The sequence below is a fragment of the Pundamilia nyererei genome, unplaced genomic scaffold (genome assembly GCF_000239375.1).
Source record: "Pundamilia nyererei isolate P.nyererei 1_Seehausen unplaced genomic scaffold, PunNye1.0 scaffold00063, whole genome shotgun sequence".
Taxonomy (NCBI): domain Eukaryota; kingdom Metazoa; phylum Chordata; class Actinopteri; order Cichliformes; family Cichlidae; genus Pundamilia; species Pundamilia nyererei.
The window spans coordinates 209862-227730 of record NW_005187464.1 but is presented as its reverse complement, the minus strand read 5'-3'; the positions used below and the strand labels follow the sequence as shown (position 1 = coordinate 227730).

At 42.5% G+C, this 17869-nt stretch overlaps 2 protein-coding genes across 2 annotated transcripts; one reads left to right on the top strand and one right to left on the bottom strand.

Annotated features, from left to right (window-relative positions):
• The first annotated feature begins 2423 nt into the window (after positions 1 to 2423).
• Positions 2424 to 5138, top strand: mlana (melan-A). Its single transcript, XM_005735182.2, has 5 exons — positions 2424 to 2520; positions 3959 to 4051; positions 4186 to 4282; positions 4488 to 4595; positions 5058 to 5138. The coding sequence occupies exons 2-5, from the start codon at positions 3963 to 3965 to the stop codon at positions 5124 to 5126; spliced, it is 363 nt and encodes a 120-aa protein (XP_005735239.1). The 5' UTR covers positions 2424 to 2520; positions 3959 to 3962; the 3' UTR covers positions 5127 to 5138.
• Positions 5139 to 6081: 943 nt separating this feature from the next.
• Positions 6082 to 17702, bottom strand: brd10 (bromodomain containing 10). Its single transcript, XM_005735181.2, has 10 exons — positions 17184 to 17702; positions 15965 to 16667; positions 15297 to 15497; positions 13558 to 15179; positions 13405 to 13466; positions 13194 to 13283; positions 12973 to 13088; positions 11133 to 11341; positions 8901 to 10925; positions 6082 to 8077 (listed from the first exon to the last, which is right to left on the bottom strand). Exons 2-10 carry the CDS (start codon positions 16654 to 16656, stop codon positions 6102 to 6104), a joined length of 6993 nt encoding a protein of 2330 aa, XP_005735238.1. The 5' UTR covers positions 16657 to 16667; positions 17184 to 17702; the 3' UTR covers positions 6082 to 6101.
• Between the last annotated feature and the right edge of the window lie 167 nt (positions 17703 to 17869).

The window sequence follows — 17869 nt, the reverse complement described above, 5'->3', positions numbered from 1 at the left end:
TATATATATATATATATATATATATAGCTTGCCCAGAGCTACAAAATTCACTGCTCCCTCTTTAAAATGTTCTCACATGACCCAAACTAATTAGGACTGTAGCGGTTTGGGGACACGTGAGTATATTAAAACATTTATTCACACTACATTACAACGCTACATAATAGGCCAGCAGTAAACCATTTAGCTTCGGTTTGAGACACATTAAGATTTCGTTTCATAAACAGGATTTGGTCTCCCTCTTGTGGAGGAAAAGTCAAGTTATCCCAGATTAAAACAAACAGCCTCCCCTGCGTCACTCCCCACAACCTCTCTGTCTCTCTCTAAAACTATCAAAGTTTCTGTTTTCATTTAGTGAGACAAAAAAAAGATCCCTCCAGCAGCAGTTTGACTTATGAAAACAAACCCAAAACAGTAACAACTACTGTATAATTGAGAATGGGCCAGTGGAATGAGTCCTCTTTTATTTTCCATCTTCTTTTCTGTAAAAACAATAAGAAAAAAAGAAGTTTTAAAATACATTTTATCATAATTACAAAGCAGGAAGAACATATTTACTATCCATCCATCTATTTATTCCACTCCAGGGACAAGTGTGCCAGTCAGACAACCATTCACACTCACATTTGCACCCATATGAGCAATTTAGGATCACCATTTAGCCTAACCCCACTTTGGACTGTGGGAGGAAGCCAGAATACCCAGAGAGAACTCACACAGACACAGAAAGAACGTAGAAAACACAGAAAGCGTTTAGCTCACATTTTACCTTTAATTATATATCTTTAAAAAAATTACTTTTTAGATTTAAACTGTGAAGGGTTTTTTTTTTTAGCCAACCATCATTTCTTTATATTTTGTTAGGAAAATTTGATATATTTTCACCAGTTTATTGAAATATGCTAACATATATTAGGCAAAATTAATTCACCACTGGCCAAAATGCAGACCTAAACCATGACAGAGCATCCACTGTGTTTTACAGATGGCTGCAAACACTCACTATTGTACCTCTCTTCTAACCTTACATATTGATGACTATTTGAAACAAAGGTTTCACATTTGGATTCATCACTCCATGAGACCTGCTGTCACTGATTTTTCAGTCCTGTTCTTGTGTAATTTGGCATACTTCAGCCTTTTCTCCCTAGCTCACTTCTTGAATGCCTTCTTGACAGCCACCCTTCACCTGAGACCATTTCTGATGAGGTTTCAGTGAACAGTAGATGGGTCAACTGAAGGACCAGATGCATCATCAGGTCCTGTCTCAAGTCTTTGCTGGATTTTTCCCATTTCTCAAGGACATACCTTTCAAATACTGCTCATCTGCTGTAGATAGCTTTTCAGGCCTATCAATTCTTCATTTGTCCTGCACACCACACTGAGATATGCCAAGCTTTTAGCTAAGAGCTCTTTGGGAGTCCCCTTTTTAATGCAAAAATGCTGTTTTGCGGCTGTCACACTGTGTTATCTTTGGTGTTTGTTTGGGTTTTTTTTTTTTTAGATTCATTTGTTTTTAGAAATGAGAACAAGTTATGTGCTTTTGTGACAGGCTGCAAGTAAAAAAGTGCACAAAAAGGTACAATTTAAAATTGGTTGTCTGTAACATGTCCACACAAAATTGGTTCATTGGCGTAGGTGCCTTTTTTACACTTGATGATTTGTGGGTTAAAGAAAAAAACATTCCTATTTAAATTGTTAGGTACAAAGACTAAACTAAAAATAAGTCAAAACACCTTCAGAAAACTGGAGAACTATTCTTTAAGAGTACTTCTTTGAAAATCGCAAGAAAGTCTGGAAGCAAAACATTAAAAAGAAAAAGAAAAAAAAGAGTAATAGCTCAAGACTTTTGCATAATATTGTATCTTTGCACTACAGCAGATGAAGAAATTACTTGAGCAGAAGTTTTGTTTTGTTTAGGAGCTGAGATAATCCAGGCAAATACTCCTCACAAATCTAAAACAGTGATACTGGGATCAGAAATGTTTCCTTTTGTTGTTTGTTTGTTTGTTTGTTAGACTTTATGACTGAAATTACTGTTTAGGTTTATAGTATTTATGAAATTCTTATATTACATTGTGGTAATTTGAAGGTATTTTATCTTTTATGATAAAGGCGTGATATCATTGAGATACTTAGCCTGGTATTGTATTGAATTTTTGTATTCCTTTCCTTATATCTATATAATTTCATTAGGATATTTATCAATAATAATGAAGTTGGTATACACACACAAACACACACACAGTCATATGAAAGGCCAGCAGCTGACGCCTGTAGTTTCACGAGTGGATAATAATGTTGCCGTAGGGTTTCACGGTAATTACTCCGCTTCAATGGGTTTAACCATGAGTCTCTAACCCGTGACGGTCATGAGGGGTTTTTGCCCCTCTCTGCTCTCCAGCACACTGAGTTAAGATATTTGAGGAGTGAAGAAACACAGCGCTCTGTGGACCCAATCTTTCTGAGAAGCCAAACCAACCAGAAGAGCTGCTTTCTGAATCCTTTCTCTCAAACTCGGTAAGGTAGCTGGTTTTTCTGTTTGTCTTACTTTTCTATAAAAAGAAGGCTTGTTAAAGGCATGTGGGGCATTGCGCTTTTATGAAAGGCTCAATTTGACATGACATTAATGTGAATTAAGGAAATGCTAATTAGGGTCTTCTTGATAAGGTTCATTTCACTGCACAGATGTAGAATGCTCAAAGACAACCTTAGTAGCAGTCGATTTCCATTGTATCTACATAATATATATGTGATTTGTATTGATGTGCACTTAAAGTCTGTAAGATAGCATCAGTCAACACAAAGACAGAGAGAATAGACAGATAGAAGAGATGCAGCTAAGTCCGGTGTATACACTGGACAGACACAGAGTGGAAAAAGTAAGTGGTCCAAAGCTTGGAACCCCTACACAGTTACACTTTTGTGTTATTTTAAAAGTTTTAATAATTGTATCAAGACATACTGGCTTTACATTACAGGCTATTAAAGAGTGAGGACTATCTGAACTTAATTTTACCTTATCAAGATTAGGTACAATATAATATTTTCACTTAAAGAATTTGCATGCGGGTAGATAATAATGATTTCACAGTGCAGAGCTAAGCTTTATGGCATTTAATTGTGTCCAGACTATTTGTTTGGCAGTTTATGGACCTCCCTCTGGGATAATATTAGACTACTGCAATTCATTGTATTATGGTCTAGATCAGGCCACCATCCATCGTCTTCAGATGGTTCAAACTGCTGCTGCTCGCCTGCTAACTGGTACCAAACGGAGAGAGCATATAACCCCAGTTTTAGCTTCTTTACACTGGCTTCCTGTCTCCTACAGGATCCAATTTAAACTTTTACTTTTTGTTTTTAAGTCACTTCATGCCCGAGCCCCTCCTTACCTGTCTGAGCTCCTCTCTGCCTATGCTCCAGGAAAAACCACGAGGTCTAGCTCAAAACTAATGTTGGCCATCCCACGGACTAATCTCAAATCCCGTGGTAATAGATCCTTCTCTGTGGCAGGTCCCAGACTTTGGAATAGTCTCCCCTTAAATATTAGATCTGCACAAACACTTGAGCAATTTAAATCATTACTAAAGACACATTTCTATGCCCTGGCTTTTAACACACTATGACCCAAGCATTTTGGTCTTATTTGAATTAGTTTAGTTATTGTTTTAATTCTTTTATTGTCCTATTATTGTTTTTTATTGTTATTATTGTATTACATTGTTGCTTTTTAATGCCATTTTTATATTGTTAAGCACTTTGTGCAGCATCGGCTGTTTGAAACGTGCTATATAAATAAATTTGACCTTGACCTTAATATCAAAGCAGTACCTCACATCATAGTCGTTTTTTCAATTATTATATGGCTATATAGGCTACAATGGGTTTAAATAGTTAGTCATGTGAGCGTATTGTCTATTTGTTCCTTATAAAATTATCCCTTGTTGACTTTCAGCTTGATGTTGTGTAATCGTACACACGGCATGCCTCGTGGGGACTTCAACGTTTATTTTGCCAGCAGCAGGCGAGGAAACGTCAGAGCTGAGGAGTATGTGTCTATTGTCATCTTAAAATCATTGCTATTAAGCTACTGCTGTGCCCAAATTTGTATTGTTGTGAACACTTTAAAACCCATGTGCAAAGAAAAGTTTTTCTCAATTTGAATTGTGTTGTGGACCACAGGGCAGTGGGCATAGCTCTGCTGGTTGTCATCCTTGCAGCACTTCTCATCCTGGGCTGCTGGTACTTCAAGAAAAGGAGTGGCTACAAACTTATCAGAGTGAGACCATCACACTTTATAACTGATTTATGTTATTCTGATTTGTTGTTGGTGAACATCTGTAAAATGTCAAAATGAAAATTCAGTTCACCCTATTTCAAAGAGCATCATGTGTTCAGTTTGTACCCATCTTTTCCCAGCCTGTATCACTATGTTCTCATTTTGTTTCATCACAAACCCTCGTACACATTTCTGTAACTTGCAGAGCCCCAGATCAGGATCATCAGGTTATACAGGAAGCCAGTACTCGGAGGCAGGATCTCCAGCAGAAAACAAGATGGCTCTTACTGATTTTGGCAGCTTCCGATCTGTGGTGAGACAATTACTTCAGGAATAATAGCCACATATACAGGATATAGTAATGCCCCGCCCAAAAAAAAAATCACAAATCAGTAGGTATTTCATTTAAATTTTGTGCAACCTGATATTCCACACAGAGCCTCAGAGCTTTGAAACATGATGTAGAGCACGTGAAAGCAAAAGCTGTGGATGCCTGAAGCAAGGATTATGTCACCAGACTGGAGGGAGGTATAAAAATGTTTAATTCCCAGAGGAGGTGTGTGTATGGTGGAAAAGTGAAAGGAGGATCAGAGCAGCGGTCTTTCAAATATCATGTGGAATCCCGTGTGTGAAAAATTGACATTTTGCATTTGTTGTTATGACACGTCCCTAGGGAAATAAACTTTGGCTTCACTTTTCAACGCTGCATAAACATGTTATTCACATATAACTGAACTGTAGCTTTCATTTTTGTTGTTGTTCCACTTCTCTACAGGTTCCTAATGCACCTCCAGCCTATGAGAAGATTTCCTCTGGGCCTTTGCCACCTCCGTATTCCCCCTGAAGCACTGTGGCTGAAGATGGAAGAGGCAAAGAAAGACAATGAAGAAGGAACTCCAAGCTCACCTTGCTGTTTGAAAATATATAATCTTATGTCCCTAGCAATATAGCGCATTGTAGCCAAATATAGGTTAAACTACTGTATCTCTCACTTTGTAAAATTAAAAACTACAAAAATGAACACAGCTTTAATACTATAGCTTGTTTCAATAAACTGTAAAACACTATTATTGCACATTTCTGAGGATAAGAAAGCAGACACGCTTGTTTGGGACAGTTGCATTGTTTATTTCCATGCAGTATCGTCCAGAATTGTTCCATGAAAATGTACCTAGTAATTTTTTTTATTTTTTGGGGGGGAAAAAAATCTATATGGTAAAAATAAATAAATGTGACTTTAAAACATTTATATTGGCTCAAATATGTAGTACAAATTTCTCTAGTAGTTTATTTCTAAAAAGTAAAATGCCTCTTTCAAATAGTTACTAGTTGAAAATAAGGACATGACAGACTGGATGCTGATGGATTTTTCCTTTCTTTTCTTTCCAAACTGACAGACAAAAGTAGAGCAAGTTGTAATGATAAATCGTAAACAATACTGGGACTGAAATGCTAAACTGCTAAAGCTCAACTTGAAATCTATTTCATCTACCTTCCTGTTGTATCAATTGGTTATAACACTTGTAATTACTCAAGGAAGGGTCTACACATTTGAAATCAGGGCAACCTTAGTAGTGTCCCCCTCCAGAAACTCTTCACAGTATACATTTTTCACCATGTCTGACTGAGCAGGTTTACATGTAAGACAATTAAATCAGAGGATGAAACCTAATGTAGCATAAGTTTAAGTTAGGAGTCAAACTAAAGCTGAAAATGTAGTTCTTTAACCAGGATTAAAACAAGCAAAAATATGTGAACCCTGCTAAAACTAAGCAGCTGAAAAGTGGTGTCTGAGCTTTCACACTCCACTTTAATTGGTTCACTTTGTGTCTGCCGTTGAAGGCTGTAAAGAGGAATCATGTGTTTGTAGTGCTCCAGTGGAACTGTTGGTACAAATCACCAGTGCATCCCGAGGTTCAGTCAGCTCTGCTGAACTGACCGGCCGCTGAACAGTGCTCAAAACAGCCCCATCGGGACTAATGAGCATCTTGGAAGCTACACTTGTATGCAGACCCAGGGCTGAGGTCCCCACAGAGTGTTTTCCAAGTGTCTGATTGGTCAGTACAACAGGTGGATGGATGGTGGTGTTCGTTTTACTCGATGGGATTGTTTGACCTGGAGTGATTATTACAGTTGTGCTGGATGAAGATGTGGTCTCCACAGTTGCTGTTTCAAATGTGTTGACAGTGCTTCCGATGGGTGGAACAGTAGCAACAGGCAGTGCCTGCATTCTAGAGACTCCACTGATGATTGGTGGAACAGCCACAGTTGGCAAGACCTGTGTCCGTGTGCCAGCAGGCACTGTTTGCACGAGTGGGGTCTGTTTTTTGATTGATGTGTTGCTCAGCCCTGAATGCATTAAAACCTGTGGTTGAGCGGTGGTCGGTGCTGCAAATCGGACAGCTGTCTGCTGAGGCTGTATGCCTAGGGTTGTCACTGCAATCACATGCTGGGTAGGAAGAGAACCATGCAAAGCTGGTGTGTCTGCTATTACTGGTGCTACTGGCGAAGAGAGGGGTGCAGGAACTGGTATAACAGGGCTGGGTAGGGTAACAGCTGATGGCCTGGGTACTACAGGCAATGACAGAGGTCCCGACAATCTGGCCAAGGGGGGTGCTACTACAGGTGAAATGGTTGATAAACATTTTGCTTGTGTAGTGGCAGCTAGTCTGACTGTGCCCTGTGCTGATCCAAGACAAGGGGCACTTGTTAACACTGGTACAGTTGGTACACTGTCTAACCTTGCTGTAGGGGAGACCAGAGTGGATGTACCTACTGGAGGTAACGCAAAGTTACCCACGTGTGCAGTTGGCAACCTAGGAAGTGCCGATACTACATTTGTTTTACTGGGTAACAAATTTGAGCCCAGGCCAGGTGTTCCTGTTAGTTTTAGTGACAAGACATTAGGAGTGGTTGCCAGCAACGGTGGAACGACAGCAGGGGTGCTTGCCACAAAGGGAGAACTTACAGCTGTGACACCAGGCAGCCTGGCTGGGGGTTGGGGTAAAACTGGCGCCCTGGGGGCTACCATGGCATGGCTTGCACCTTGAGAAGGTACTGATGGTCCAGTGCTTGTAGGACTGGCAGGAGGCACTTGTTGTGCAGGGCTAGAGATGATAAGGACGTGGCTGCCTGGAGCCAAACCCTGGGGAGGGACTACAAAGCGTGCATTGTTGAGGAGAATTTGTGTGCCAGCAGCAAGTGGCGTAGAGGTGTTAATGACTATTCTCTGCTGGATTGTGCTGGTTGCAGAGGTGGTGAATGGGGTACAGGTGGTTGTTGCAGAGGAGAGAGGGAGTTGGGTTTTATTGCGAGCAAACTGAGATGAAGAGAAGGAGGAGGAGGAAGTGGTTTCTTCACTGATACTCCTCTGACAATCAAGAGTGAGTGTGGAAGTTCGGTCTGGCCTACTCTCCACAGTAGTAGCTGTCTGAACAGGAGTGGTGATGGACACTACGCTTCCTGGGATATTAACATCATTCTTTATCATGTTTCCCTTTGGCTGAGCAGCAGCAGTGTTTATGGATGTATAACAGCCTGTTTGTGACATCAAGGAGGATGCCGGGATTCCCTGGAGGTGAGAGCTGGTGCTGACTGATCCATGAGAGACAAGCTGGGAAGAACAACTAGTGATGGCATTTAAACTTGTTGCTGGGACCAGTCCAGTGGTAGTGGTGAAGGTTGTTGGACCACATGCATTTGAAACAGACCCTGGTGTGAACTTGGAAGCAGACTGTGACAGGGCATAAGTAGTCTGTCCAGTAGTTGCTTTCCCTGGTAACTGGATTTGAACACCTGGTGAAACATAAAGATGAGAAAAATATTTATTAAATTTGTGGTGGAAAAGGTTTCTTTGATTCCAGCAAATCAAGCACTACAGTGAAGTAGTCAACAATGCGAGTCCAACACATCAGTCTTTTTTCCAAGCCAAACCAACTGTGAAGATGACATCATCATATAGCTATGCTCTCTCTCTCTCACTCACTCACTCACACACTCACACACACACACTGAGTAAGTAGGCAGCATGACCAAGACGTGTTGTCCTCAGTTGTTCTGCAAGATAATGCTTTCTAGAGAAGACAAGAGCAGCACACATTCCTGTAATCACTATCAAAATCACAGGTAAGTCATTTATCAAACCATCTTCTCTTCTTCTTTTGCCTGCATCCTTTTAAGGCTGCCATAACGAATTATCTTCTTCCCATTCTTTCAAATCAACCCTCTCCGTGCCCTTCTTCACTGCATACATGAACCTTCTCTGTGGTCTTCCTTTTTTTCTCCTGTCCACATGGCAACTCAATCTTGAACATCCTTCGTCCAGTAAATCCACTATCCCTCCTTTGCACATGTCCAAACCATGACCTCAAGTTAATCTGTCTATCACCACTGCAACCAAGAAGGGGTTCAGAGCAGATCCCTGTTCACCAACTTCACTGCTTAAAAAGCTTCACCTGCTCTGCTACATTCGATTTACTTATATGCCAACATTGGATAGTGTGGCATTTCTCCCACTATGAGATACATGTTATACACATAAACTTTACAAAGTTTTCAAAATTGAGCCAACCCAAGACAAACAACAAATAATAATAATAATAAAAAAGCAAAAACTCACCTTGGGGCAGGGTGATGTTTTTGCCCTTGGACAATGGCTCCAAGCTGATATTTCTAGCAGGTTTTCCTGGTCTTAATCCCACCTTCAGAGTCTGACTTGATAATGAAGTGGTTGCTCCCTGTCCACTTGCACATGTTGCCATCGCCGGTGCAGAAAGGCTTCCAATGACGGTGGCTGATGATGTCAATGCGGGCTGAGTGACAAACATGAGTCTTGAACTAGGACCTGGCTTTGGGGAGGAGGGTGTCCCTTTGGATGCAGCTACATTTGAGGATGAGGATGAAGATGGAGTAACCAGGATGAATTTGGTAACTTGGGATCCTTCATCTGTAGTGGTGCATTTCATACCAGTCTTGCTGGTGGCTGCTTGGGAAAACCCTGAGCCACTTTGTAGTGGCACGGCAACACTGCTATTAGCTACTGAAGCTTGAAAATGAGAACCAGCAGCAGGTGTGTGGACTGGCTGAGAAATGTTTGTCACAACTGTAGAACCAGTTGAGCTACTGAGGCCCTGACTTACAGCAACAGCACTGGCTGTAGTTTGACTTTTTGGGCATGTTATACCACTACCAGTGGTTGCAGTGAGCATGGTATTTTTGAGAGAGGAAGGGGTTTTTAACACAGGATGGATCTGCTGCTGGGGTTGGGAAATTGTCATTGCTTGGACAACAGAAGGTGCGGTCTGAGTGGGAGCAGAAGTAGACTGTGTGGCCTTGGACAGAAGGAAGGCTTTAAACTGAGGCGAGATAGTGATGACTGGACTGGTATGTACAGAGCCAAGGGTGTTTTGGTCCGAGGATGTCTGGACCTTGACAATGCCCGTGTTGCCACATCTAGTTGTTACCAGGATTGACTGCGAGTCACGGATGCACACAGTCTTCAGCTCCTGTTTCGGGTCTGTAGGTTTCTCAGGCTCAGTACAAACTGCATTTGAAACTGCTGTGATGGAGGTTGTGTTTGGTGTGGTATCGTGTGAAGCACTAGCTTGGACACTGCATAACTGTGTCTCTTTAGATCCTGCTCTGTTTAGAGCCCCGTGTTGAAGACGAGGTGAAACCGAAGGAGAAGGGGTCTTCACTGTCCTGGCATCTTTTAGGGGCGCCACTTGTTGAACAGGAATTCTGTTTTCAGGAATCCTGAACCCAGGCACATCGGTAGACATACAAAAAGAGCTGGCCACTTTGGAAACTATTGCCTGAAAGCCTTTAGTCTGTTGTTGAGCTAAAGAGCAAGACTTTGCTTCAGTTTTATGAACGAGAAGGTTAGAAGGCAGAATCACTACTTGCTGGACAGTCTTTTCTCCAGTGTCTTGGCCCAGGACGGGCTGAACTGAGATCTTTATTGGGCTATTGTTGTCTTTCCTTACAAGGTGACCCAGTCCCTCAGGCACCTTGTACACCACTTGGACTGGATTTTTAAGTGCAGTCTGTGTTGGTTTGCCTTGTGGAGATTTAGGAAGAACTGCTGCCACAGTGGTCACTTCTGACTGCTCAGGGGCTTTTGTCTGCTGTGGTCCTCGTACCTCAATCTGTTGCTTGTTCTGTTGGGAACTGGATGGAGAACTTTGTGCTTTTGAAAGTTTGGTGTTAGCTACTGCAGTTGTAGGCAGCGAGACCAAAGACCTCTTGCTCGGTTCATCTTCACTGTTAACACCTGGGCAATCAGCAGGTCGATTCATTAAGGTCACTTTGTTTCCCACACTCTTAGCCAGCAGGGTGGGGATGGGCGTGTAGCCCTTAGGTAGTCCAATGGTTGGGTGAAGGATGGGGGATCTGGGAGGCGCTGAAGCATGGGCTGTTACCCTTTCTGCCCATGCTGAATCCCTGGATTTATTTGCTGGGTTCAGGTCAGATCTCGACTGTGACCTGGAGTCGGCATAAGCAATTATGCTGCTTACAGTCTGATCTTTTTGCCACAGACCAATTCCTTTCTCTGCACTGGCTTGAGGGTGTTTTAGGTGGTTTGGAGGTACACATGTCACCGTGTTTTCTCCAGTAGACTCAGCCTTAATGTCTCTAGTGCTTTCTGAGAAGAAAATAGAAAAGTCTATTAGAGATATATTGATTTATAAGCTTTACAATTGCCTATGAAGGTTCAATAGGCAGTGACTTTCATGTAGTACAGTCAAATAAGCTAAGAACAGTGTAAACTGACTGCACTACTGCCTACAGAATGAGGAAAATCTTACATTTCAGTAAACAAAACAACAACGTTAGATTCAAGCGCAATTACCTCCACTCCAGAGACCTCTGGGAACTCTGTTTTCCATGTCTTCCTCTTCTGATCTCCCATAATGATCTGACAGTGAAGGAACCTCCTTCCCTAAATCCCTTTCTTCATCATCATCAGATGATGATGATGATAAATTGCTCTCTTCGCGCTCAAAGTTACTGTACTCTGGGTGCTTCTTGAAATCATCAAATTCCTTCTTCAAACGAAGCCTGACAATAGAAAAACAATGAAAAAAAATCAAGACTTCAGTAATGATGCTATATTACAATGAGCTGTTTAAATAAAGTTGTCATCACTATACTTTGTTCTGGACAGACGACCACCAAATGAGCAAACATACCATTAAGACCAGCAATACAAATTAAACAGAAGACAACACCAACAAAACTCAATCATGGTAAACCTTAAATTCAATTTGAATGTATTTGAATAAACACTCACTGGCCAATTTATTAATTGCAGTAGGTTAACTGCTTGTTATCATAAATAGCTAACAAGCCTATCACATGCTTCCAACTCAAAGCATTTAGGCACGTAGACAGAGACAAGATGACCTCTTGAAGTTCAAAAGGAGCATCAGCATAAAGATAAGTCAGGTAAGATTTTTCAGCACAACCCTCTCTAGGGCTTACAAAGAACAGACTAAAAAAGACAAGAGAAAATATCCAGTGAGCAGCAGCTTTCTGATTAATAATGCCTTGTTAATACCAGAAGTCAGAAAACAATTTCCAGATTACTTCAAAATGATAGAAAGGCAACAGTACCTCAAATGGCCATGCCTTACGGCCGAAGTATGAAAAAAAAGCATATCTGACTGTAGGGTTTTGCGACATGACGAAATATATCCGACGACGAAATTAAAACATTTATCGTTTCATATTATACCCTACTGTTTGTTTCATGGTGTCGCAAAATACACTGTTTACAGCAATCTGTTTTCATCGTTTGGATGGTCACCGTGTGGATGCAGGCACAGAGAATACCAGCATGGCCAGTCAAGATGGGGCAGAACCAGGCAGCTCCAAACAGAAGGACCTCTGTAGCATGGACATGGTTTGGTTATGAAAAGTCTGACACGGACCAGAAAACTGTACTATTCAAATTATGCCACAAACCGGTCCCCACCACAGGCTCAAACACGACAAACCTCTTCTACCACCTACGCAAGAATCATGTGAAAGAGTACGGAGAGAGTTTACGGATGAGAAGCCTACAAATGATACAGGCTCACCAAAATCGACAATAGGTGATTGGAAAAACATTGCCTGATCTGACAATTATTGATTTCTGCTATAAAATATATTATTTCGTATATTATTTTCCTGACACACTTTGAGCCCCTCAGTATCAGTTGAGCATCATTTTAACACCACAGCCCACCTGAATATTATTGCAAACCATCCTTGTATGACCACAGTGATGGTGATGGTTGACAGCTGCTTTCAGAAGAATAACACACCAACTACAGATTTCAAATGATCTAACACTGGTTTCCTGAACATGACAGTGAGTTCTCTCTGTACTCAAATGCTTCCACAGTCACCAGATCTCAATCCAACAGAGCACCTGTGGGATGTGGCGGAAAGTGAGATTCACACCATGGACGTGCAACCGACAAGTGTGCAGCAACCGTGTGATGCTATTTCATCAAAACGCCCAAAATCTCTGAGCAATGTTTATAGCACCTTGTTGCCTTGTTGAAGCTGTGCGATGAAGAATTAAGGAAGCTCTAAAGACAAAAGGAGGTCAAACCTACCTACTGTTGTACCTAATAAAGTGTCCAGTGAGCTTGCATAAATATGAATGAAGAATAAATCCAATTATTGTGTAAGCGTCAAACCTGTTCCTTTGGTGTGCTTTGACAAGCTTGGGTTCCCAGGGTGAGAGCTCATTCAGTAGTCTGATTAGTGTGCTATGGAGGTCTTTTACGGCTTCTCTCCTATAGTACCACCGACCCTGCGAGTTCAAACGTGTAAAGGAAAACTTAAGTGAGTGGGCAACACTGAAATGTGAGGAAACAAACTTTTTTCCCTCTGCTTAATAAAAATGACTGTGACCTACCAATCTCTTTTTAGTGCTCTCCAGGTCATCAAGCTCATCTTCAGTCTTACCGATCAGCTTGCGTAATTCCTCGAGACTGGTGCAGACCAACTATACAAGAGGAAAAAAAGGCCACAGAAAACTGTCAAGGACTAAATCAGGTTTAAAATTAAAATAGGAAAAAACAGACTAACAAAGGAACAAGATCAGAGTGTACAGTGAATCTGACTACCTTGAATGAGGGCTCAGCTGAAAGTTCCTCTTTGATTTTCTTTGAACATTCAGGTTTTTTACCTGTCAGAAATAATTAATACACAAATGATTTTGATGTAATACTGACGGAAGCCACAGGAGCGACATCATTACCAATCTTTTTTCCCCTCACCTGTTTTATGTTTCTTTTTCTTGTCTTTTCTCTTGATTGTTGTGCCAACTTTCCGCAGTGTAGACTTGGCAGCCTCAGCTGGGGACAGCCTCATCCTGTCCACATGCTGTAGCTGCTTGTGCTCTCCTTTTACCCTCAGCAGCTGTTCCCTCCCTCGCTTTTTCTTCCGCTTTTTTTTTTTAGTCCATATTTTGTCATTCGCCCTCTCTTCAGTCGAGTTTTGAGTGCTCTCAGAAGACAGCTGTGTGGCCAGCTCTGATGGACCACAACAGAAGCCACACTCCTCAGATTTAACACTGCTAGTTTTCTTTTTACAACATTCAAAACACGAAGATCTTTGGTGTCCCTGAGTGGGACTTCCTCCCTCCATTTTGACTCCCAACGGTTTAGTTGGAGAGGCCAGATTCACAGATCGAGCTGGAGACCTGCCTGTGTAGCTGTGCTCCCCTACATTCAGACAAGGCTCTTGTGTTTCTGCTTTAATAGTGCGAACCGCACCCAGTGTCAAGCCCGGCTCCTGTTTTATTGTGATTCTCTTTGCTTGTTGCTCCACATCTAAAGTCTCTTGCTTTAAATGAATTCTTACACTACCTCCTTCACTGGGACTGATGTGTGTGTGGCGCAGTGAGTTTGTGTGTATTTTTAAGTCCAGTTTAGAGTCTTCACAAGAGTCTCCATCAGAGGACGCTAATTCAGAAATCTGCTCCAGCGACCACAACTTTAACTTTTTTTGATCTTCTTCTTTCTCGTTTTCCTTTTTGAAAACACTAAATGTCTCTCTTTTTCGTTTTCCCAAATTACCGGTCTCTACAGTGTCCATGGAGACTCCAAAACACCCCCTATCACTTTTATTGCCCTCATCCCGCATGCCATCTGACTCATCCTCCGTACCTGGCTTAAAATCAACTTTTTTCACCCATACCGAAGGAAATGGGAATGCTGGGGGTGTGCTGGGGCTCTGGCGATAGATCCTCAGGTCTGCGCCACAGAAATGTGGGAAATGTATATAGGTATTCTCCTTGCTGTCATAGCCCAAGATAGACTCCCTACATTCGTGGATGGGCTGGGCGAGCACAGCATCCTGTACATCCTTCTGTGTTTCATACACATGATCACATAGCCCCTTCAGAAGCCATACTCGCTGATAGAAGGGCAACAAGTGGAAGGGTTTCTCTTCTAAAGGGCTAACCTCCCCTAGGGTGCTAAAAAACTGGTGGCAAAGTCCCAGCTGTTCAGCGCGACCTGGCTGATCACGGGAGGCACCAATGGTTCGATACCAGCCTAAAACACGCTGCCTTAGCTCTGACTCCCATCGCCTGTAAGGCAACGTAGGCCGGCGGTGCAGTGTGGCCCTCCTCTGTGGAGGCGAGAGCAGGGAAGACATTATTTTGGAGAGGAGCAGGCTGCAACGGGGCATCAGCAAACAACGTTCCAGCTCAAAAAATATGATCTCAGGGAGGTTGAGGGCAGTCTGAGCTAGGCAGAGAAAGTGTCCTATAGCAGGGAGTTCCCAGAGGGTCTGCACAGTGTGGGGAAAAGCCAGTGAAAGCAAGCTCTGCTCCCACTCTTCCACCTCCTTAGCTGACATTTCTTCAGCCTCTTTCTTCTCAAGCTCACGTTGCCTGCAAATGCAAAGGTATAGTTGTGGTTTTAAACTCTGCTTTACTTTTGCACTAAATCATCACAAAACTCAACACGCAACGGAGACTTTTAGTCTTTCCTTTCAGCAATTCACTCACCTCTTCTCCTCCTTGGCCCTCTGTTGCTCCTCTAGCCGCAGGGTCTGCACCATGATCGACTCGTGCCCACCGACAGTGATCGTAGCAAGGCTACGAGGTGTGGATCGCCGCCGCGTGGAGGTGCCCCCCGTGCCCCGTTCCTCCTCTGCCCCAAAACGTCCTTTAGAAGTAACTGCCAAAGTTGTTTTCTCTCGCAGCGTTCTAGTTTGACAAATGGAGAAAGAAAAAAGGAAGACAAAAAGCCGGGTACACCAAAACGAATAAAGTTACTTTGTAAAACCAAATGAACATGGAGTATATTGACACTACTAATGTGATCAAACAGACAAACAATTATTTCAAAATGGGATAACTGTAACATGCAAGTACATTTTGTTATTAATAAGCAAATAAATACTAAATAAGATGGTTGAGACATAATTTGCTGTCTCGTTACTTTATAAACATTACTTTTTATTATTATTATTAATTTTAGTTTAGTTTAGTTTAAAATAATATAAACATTACTGTTATTATAAATTACTGACTGGAAACTTGTGAAACACCAACTTGTTGAGAATCCAAGTGACAGAAAACACCTTTGGTATGATCGTGATTGCAACTTTACAATACTTTGGACATTTCTCTCTGCAGCAATCTGTTCAAGGGTGTAGTTTCATTATCTTTACCTGGACAGCAGCGTCAGCTTCTGCTCCAGCATAATTTCCAGCTTTTGTGCCTGTTTGGAGATCCAGTGGTCCACACCATGGTAGCGATAACAGTTCTCCAACATCAGTCTGAAGTCCGCAACAAACTCTGTTATGGTCTCGTATTCCTGGCTGACAAACTTCTCCTCCATCCTCCGCAAGCACATCGACTGCCTGAGCTGTGACTGCACCCGACCCTTGACCCCTCCGATACCATGCTGGGCCTCCTGGTGGCCAATGGGATAGAGGAATGGGCTGGTGATCCCTTTGTGCTTATCCAAAAGGAAGCCAGTAAATATCCTATAAGCTTGCTGGACCTCATAGTTCATGTCCTCTTCGAAGGTATTGCTGTTGGTGGAAATGCAGACTTCAGGCAGTGAGAGGTCACTGTTGGAAAACTCTGACATACCATCATTGCTCAGAGCCAGGTGGTCACCTTCTGCAGTGAGATCTCCACTGTCACCAGGGCAGCACAACGCCACCACTGTATCAACGTCACAGGTGCCATTACTGAGCCCCTCTTCTGTTATAACCAAGCCGGCGTTTTCAGCGTTGCTGCGCACCCATTTTTGACTTTGTGAAGACATGACGATGTCAGAGGCGAGCTGCTGAGGTGCGGAGTCTCGGTCAGTCACATCTGCTGTGATTTCCTCGGTCATGTCCTCCTGATCCATAGCACTGACGCCTGAAGAGGGTGACAGGTGTCACCTATGGCGACTTCTTATTTTACAAATAACACTCAGTGATGAAAGAATAGACTTGGTCAAATATACAATGCATTTATACAGCCCCCAAAAACCGCAAAATGGGAAAACTGTAAATTAATTGGATGCCCAACATCGCTGAGCTAAGTTTGCTTTCATTTTAAGCGATGTCATGAACAGTGAACACATTATCAGAGACACATGATAAAACGCGGGGGTGTTTACCTCGTAGAATTAGCGGGGTGACTTATCTTACCCTAAATGCCCCATCTTTCAAAACTTTCCCTGCATCAGTGTCTAGCTAACTCGAAGTTAGCTGTTCACACGCTAGCGCAAAATCAAGTCAGAATAACGGTAAGCAAACAAAAGTTTGCTCTGCCTGTTCTTCAACAAAAACTAAAGGGCACCCCCTTATCGCTCCTCGCATCCTGACCACGTGCAAAATAACAACAAAACGAAGTGACCACAGACAGAATTTGGTTGGTTCAACGACATACCTCGCCGTTTTCAGCTCGGCTCCTCAGACGCACCAGGCAGGGCAAGCTTAGCAGCCACGAAGGCTTGCTAGTTCTGCTAGCTTTGCTATTGTTTCCAGCCTAGGGCCTGCAATTGCTGCGTTTGCTCTCCATGGTGAAAATGTTGCAGCGGTTACATGTCCAGGTAAAAAAGTTAAGCGGGCGTATCATGTCGCCATCGCACGGAATGATGTCAGTGACAACTGGACGGCTAACGGAGCATTAGCCGATTGTTTCAAAACGCATAACAGTTCATTGTCACTAGCTACCCAGCTAACCAGCTAGGTTTTCAACTTGACAGCTACTTTATGGCGGGTAAAAATGTACACATTCACTTCAGAGTCAAATATACACCGTGTGGCAGGTATACTATGAACGCTGAGCGCTTACAAAAAGCTAGTAACTGACTCCTCTGGGTTGTTTGAAGACAACTGAAGTGTCCAGTTCGCTTCCACCCTGCGTGCCCTCGATGCAAATGTGCGCAGCTTGACGCAGCTAGCATGTTCCGTGTCACGCCGAACCGTTGTTTTGTTTTGTTTATTTCTTACGAGGGGGGGAAAGGCGGGCACACACATACATTACACACACTCGATGCTGTATCATTGAGCTTTTTATAAGTATGTCTCTTATCGTCGTGCAAAATGCGAACGCGCTGAGACACTTATCAT

Excerpts from the sequence above, each read along its gene's own strand:
- mlana (XM_005735182.2), top strand. The coding sequence starts at position 3,963 with ATGTTGTGTAATCGTACACACGGCATGCCTCGTGGGGACTTCAACGTT. Across the intron at positions 4,052-4,185 it reads GGAAACGTCAGAGCTGAGGA|GGCAGTGGGCATAGCTCTGC; the intron begins GTATGTGTCTAT and ends TGTGGACCACAG. Across the intron at positions 4,596-5,057 it reads TTGGCAGCTTCCGATCTGTG|GTTCCTAATGCACCTCCAGC; the intron begins GTGAGACAATTA and ends ACTTCTCTACAG.
- brd10 (XM_005735181.2), bottom strand. The coding sequence starts at position 16,656 with ATGGATCAGGAGGACATGACCGAGGAAATCACAGCAGATGTGACTGAC. Across the intron at positions 15,180-15,296 it reads AGGGCCAAGGAGGAGAAGAG|GCAACGTGAGCTTGAGAAGA; the intron begins GTGAGTGAATTG and ends TTGCATTTGCAG. Across the intron at positions 10,926-11,132 it reads CAGAGGTCTCTGGAGTGGAG|AAAGCACTAGAGACATTAAG; the intron begins GTAATTGCGCTT and ends TTTTCTTCTCAG.